Consider the following 5,865-nt stretch of genomic DNA (forward strand, 5'->3'; position numbering starts at 1 on the left):
ATATATATATATATATATATATATATATATATACATATATAATATACTGATCCATGACAGAAAACTCAACAAAAAAAAGTACTCCATCTGGTGAGAGATAAATATTATTTATTTAAAAGTCACACTACATGTATTAAAGCATTACAAATAGTTTCATACATTGAGAAAACTCAAACATATTCTTCAGGTACAAACCACATATAACGACATAAAGAACTTGAATAATAGAAGAAACAGGAAAAAATTGAGAAGGCAGCACATAGAAAACGCAGACAGTAAACGACTGTGTTTTCTATAAGCTGCCGTCTCAATTTTTTCGCATTTCTTCTATTACTCAATTTCCTTAGTTCATTATGATATGTGGTTTGCACCTGAAGAATATGTCTGAGTTTTCTCAACATATGAAACTATTAGTGGTGCTTTAATACATGAATTGTGACCCGTCAATAAATAATATATATACATATATCATTATCATCATCATCATTTAATGTCTGTTTTCCATTCTGGCATGGGTTGGATTGTTTGGCTAAAGCTGGCAATCTGGAGAGCTGCAACAAGTTCCAGTCATGTGTTTTAACTTGGCTTCCACAGCTGGATGCCCTTCCTAATGTCAACTGCTTTACAGAGTGTAATGGGTGCTTTTTACGTGTGTGTGTGTGTGTGTGTGCTGCCTCACAACATCAGACATCTCCTACACCTCCTGATACCCCCTACACCTCCTGGCATCCCCTACACCTCCTGGCACCACCTACACCTCCTGGCACCTCTGTCCTACTCACTCCTACCCACCTGTTCCTTAACAGTTCACTCTAACACCTTATTCTAATTTTCAGCTCACCCTTTTATCTAAAGCATGAACTGCCATGTAGTTTCTCTTCAACAAAAAACCTATTCTGCTCCAGCCCTTTTCTCTCATACTTTACCCCTCTTTACTCTTTATTCCCTTTGCGTAAATTTCCCCCCCACCCCACTCGAGGTTCATAGTCTTTCAAGCTGCATGACAACTTCACTAGTACAGATGGCATGTAAAAGGCACCCAGTACATGCTGTAAAGTGGTTGGCATTAGGAAGGGCATTCAGCAATAGAAACCATACCAAACAGTATGATGCAGTCCTGAGGACCATCAGATCCCGTCAAACTGTCCAACCCATGTCAACATGGAACATTGATGTTTAAATGATGATGATGATGATAAGGATGCGTGTGCATGTGTGTGTGTGTGTGGCCTTGATTGATATCATGTGGTGATTATAAACTGAGGGCTGTGTGGTAAGATGCTTGCTTCCAAACCACATGGTTCTAGATCCAGTCCCACTGCATGGCATCTTGGGCAAGTGTCTTCTACTATAGCCTCGGGCCGACCAAAGCCTTGTGAGTGGATTTAGTAGATGGAAACTGAGAGAAGCCTGTCATGTATATGTGTGTGTGTGTGTGTGTGTGTGTGTGTGTGTGTGTGTGTCTTTGTGCCTATGTTTGTTCCCCCCACTCCCATCACTACTTGGCAACTGGTATTGGTGTGTTTACATCCCCATAATTTAGCAGTTCAGCAAAATAGACTGATAGAATAAGTACCAGGCTTCAAAAAAATAGGTCCTGGGCTTTGATTTGTTCGAGTAAAAACACTTCAAGGCAGTGCTCTAGCACTCTAGCATGGCCACTGTCAAATGACTGAAACAAGTAAAAAAAAAATAAAATAAAAGAATCACCATCATACAAACAATTTCCAAGCTTGCTCATTTCCAGACTTCCACAGTGAAATATTATCTTCATTGGAAATAGGTGGGGGTTGGCAACAGAAAGGAGGCATCCAGCTGTAGAAAATCTGCCTCAACAAATTCCATCTGATTCATGCAAGCATGGAAAAGAGGACAGTAAATGATGATGACATTGTCACCTTAAGCAAGTCTCAAGACCTCCATTCGTGTTGGACAAAAGCATAGTTATTGAATGGTTGCTATTGTTAAATCTATAAGCAGAGAGGAGATTACAGAGGGAGAATGTTCTGAAGAGGAAGAACTGGCTTAATAGTTAATGCACAGCTTAGTGGAATGGACACAAGGTTGATGGGAGGAGGAAAGACAAATGGGTCAGGAATATCTGAGTGGAGGAAGTACAAGACACCAAAGAGCATAGGCCATTACAGTGCTTGTTTGTTTCATGCTCTTGCTTGATAGAGCTGGGGATCATCCCAGGTTAGTGGCTCCATTATGTATAGAGCTGGTCCCGTCATGCATAGAGCTGGTCCCATCATGCATAGAGCTGGTCCCATTACACATAGAGCTGACCAGGTCCACCAGTGCTCTCCATCGCTGGAGGTCCTGCACCGGCACCTCTGCATCCTCCAAAGTGACATCAAGTCTCTGGAGATCTTCTCCAATCATGTCCAGCCATCTGGTGCAGGGTCTGCCACAAGGCCTCTTTCAGCCCACAGCTGCTACATTAGATGGGAGTAAAGCCCTGACAGAATGATATAGCTGGAGATGAATGACATGTCCATATCAGCACATGCAACTGTGAGGTAGGAGGCTGTAGGTTGATGCGTGCACTGGAAACATGATGGTACCACAGTAGTGGTGGAAAAAGCAGGGAGGCCAAGACTGTAGGCAAGAGGCTTGAGTGAATCTGTCAATAATTTTAAACCAATGAGTTAAGTGACCTTTTCTCTGGACACTGAGGTTAACTTTGCTTTTCATTCTTCCAAGGGTTAATAAAATAAAGTACCAATCCAGTACTTTTTATCTACTTTTTTTTATTCTTTTACTTGTTTCAGTCATTAGGCTGCAGCCATGCTGGGGTACCGCCTTGAAGAAATTTTAGTCGAATGAACTGACCCCAGTGCTTATATTATCAATCTCCTTTTATTGAAACGCTAAGTTGTGGGGACGTAAAGAACACTGGCTGTCATGCAGTGGTGGGGACAAATACAGACACACACACACAAACCTCTATATACCATGGGCTTCTTTCAGTTTCCATGTACCAAATGCACTCACAAGGTGCCATGTGGTGGGACTGAACTTAAACCATGCAGTTGGAAAGCAAGCTTCTTACCACACAGCTATGCCTGTGCCTAAAAGTGAGATGCTTACAGCGTCTAGGTTTCCCAAGCGGTTACCCATCTAAGTACTAACTAGGCTCAACGTTGCTTAACTCTGGTGATCAGACAAGAACCAGTGCATTCAGCATGATATGGTCACATTCCTAGCAATAAGAGTCCCTAATTGTTTTTGCCTGCTCTTTTTACACAGTTAGGGTTATAAAGCAAAAAAAGGGAGTGGAAAGGGAAGGGGGGAAAGGGGTTAAGTGATTGGCATAAGGAAGAACCATCCAGCTGTAGAAACCATCTTAAAGAAAACACAAGGGCATGATGTGCTGTCTTGGACATATCAAATCCTGTCGGGCAGCAGTCTAATGACTGAAACAGATAAAAGATTTTTTTTAAAGTAGATAAAAGAGTGAATCCAATGACCATGTATTCAGTAAGGTGATGGTGCTAATAACTGTTTCTAACACAGACACAAGACCAGAAATTTTGGGGGAGGTGTCAGTTCATTACATTGACCCCAGTACTGGATTGGTACTTTATTTTATTAACCCTTAGAAGGATGAAAGGATGGTAAATGATGATGATTGATGATGATGATGATGATGATGATGATGATGATGATTATGAAACATGTCAACAAAAACAAGCAGAAAAAAATGGAAACAAACACAACTAGTTCAACTATTAGACTCACATTTTGCTGGTGAAAACTGGTTTGCTCTGTGAACTTCTCAGATCCCAACCTTTAAATCGACAATCATCCCCACCTGAAGATAACAACAATTACAAATAAAAAAACTCCTTCATTTCTTATATAGAAACTACTGCACACCTCAAATCAAGAAACAAAAGAAAATATACAGAAATAATAATTGTCAAACATTTGTGTATATCATTAAATTAAACTATTATTTACCCTTTTGAAATACAATATTTTTGTCTCGTTTAATTTTGAAAATAGTGACTGATTTATTAAAATAGTTTTGTTATTATTAAGTTGATTTTTGAAACATAAATTAACATGAAATTTTCATATAAAGTTTTAATTTAGACCACTTTAAAATGAGAAGCTTGCGCCATAGAATCAGGGGTAGTCCAAGCAAATTAATTAATGGTAATAATTGATAACTTTAAAGCGGTAAGCTGGCAGAATTGTTGGCACACTGGGCAAAATACTTGGCAACGTTTCATCCATCTTTATGCTCTGAGTTCAAATTCTGTCAAGGTCGACTTTACCTTTCATCCCTTCAGGGTCGATAAAAGCAGTACCAGTCGAAGGCTGGGATCTTGCTAGCCTTACTAGCTGAACTTGCTAGCCTTGTGCTAAAATTTGAAACTAATAATTAATAAATTTAATTTTATAAATAGCTTACAAAATCCTACAACTTCATCATCTATTTAATTTTAATTAACAGCTAATTAAAATTATGATTAAATTATAACCCGTTAGCACCCATGGTCCTTTTTTAGGACCAGAAGGATACTCCATCATATTTCTGCAACACCTGTATTTTTTTGAGATATCTTTAGTTAGTCATCAAGACTGAAATGTCTTTCAAATATTGTAATAATTTTTTTTTTTAATATTTAGTATCAAATAAAGTTGTATAAAAAAAAGATTTTTCGTAATGAATTAAATAAAAAAAAATTGGGCACTAATGGGTTAATGATACTAAATGTAATGGTGGGGAAGAACTTCAGCTAAATTAGTCATAGCATGGCTGCAGCCAAATGACTGAAATAAGTAAAAGTATAAAAGAATGAAAGTATAAGTTTCACTGTACTGTTGGAACAGTGATGTTGTAATCACTTGTGTCGACAACTATGGCTGTATGTCATAGAAAGTGAAGGTACCCTATCTACTACATGATGTAAATCTACATGGCCAAGGAGTTAAAGTGTTTAGCTCACAATTATAAGAACATGGGTTCAATTCCTTGACTGAGATGTGCATTGTGACCTTGAGGAAGGCATTTCTTTTCATACTGCTCCAGTCTACACACCAGCAATGAACATTAAGTGCTAGTGCAGCCTTCTGTCCCCTTCACTTGTCATATCCTTGGTGGAATGTTCTGCAGGATCAAAGACGAGAGGGTAACCATATCTATTTGCAACTATATAGCGACCTAAAACAATTAGAGAAAGCATGGTACATATTGGGTTCAAATTTTGGTACAAGACCAGCAATTTTGGGGAGGGGCTAAGTTGATTACATTGACCCAATGTTTGACTGGTACTTATTTTATTGACCCCCAAGAGGGATGAAAGGCAAAGTCAACTTTGGCAGAATTCGATCTTAGAACTTAAAGACAGATGAAATGCTAGTAAGCATTCTGCCCAGCATGCTAATGATTCAGCCACCTCTCCACCTTAAGCGTCGTACATAATGATTTCAAATTTTAGCACAAGGACAACAATTTTGGGGGATGGGTTAAGAGAAAATACATCGACTCCAACATTCAACTGGTACTTATTTTATCAACCCCGAAAGGATGAATGGTAAAGTCCACCTCATCGGAATTGGAACTCAGAAACTGATGACAGACGAACTACTGCTAAGTATTCTGTCAGCTTTCCGCCTTCCATGATAACATATTAGCAAGCCTTATTCACTCGCAAGTAGCAGTTGGCTGTATTGTCATATAAAGTAATACAAGGGAAATAATTGGTTTGGTCTGAGAACTTACAAGTCCATTTTTCCACACAATTCATATATGAGAGAAAACTGACAATGCATTTAATATTAAACAGAGCTTTTCTCAAAGTGAAAAATACCGCTCAATTTCTATCCCCTCAAAAATAATTGAAGGAAGGG

General features: G+C 38.7%; 1 protein-coding gene and 1 pseudogene across 1 annotated transcript in view; both read right to left on the reverse strand.

The window, feature by feature from the left end:
* LOC106877490 (diphthine methyltransferase) overlaps positions 1–5,865 on the reverse strand; it is a 34,765-nt gene that overhangs the window by 21,395 nt on the left and 7,505 nt on the right. The window contains exon 4 of the mRNA XM_014926404.2: positions 3,745–3,817. Coding sequence (XP_014781890.2) covers positions 3,745–3,817 — 73 coding nt within the window. The remainder of the gene's footprint in view (positions 1–3,744; positions 3,818–5,865) is intronic.
* Positions 3,087–3,205, reverse strand: LOC128248779 (5S ribosomal RNA; annotated as a pseudogene).

The sequence above is a fragment of the Octopus bimaculoides genome, chromosome 9 (genome assembly GCF_001194135.2).
Source record: "Octopus bimaculoides isolate UCB-OBI-ISO-001 chromosome 9, ASM119413v2, whole genome shotgun sequence".
NCBI classification, from domain to species: Eukaryota; Metazoa; Mollusca; class Cephalopoda; order Octopoda; family Octopodidae; genus Octopus; species Octopus bimaculoides.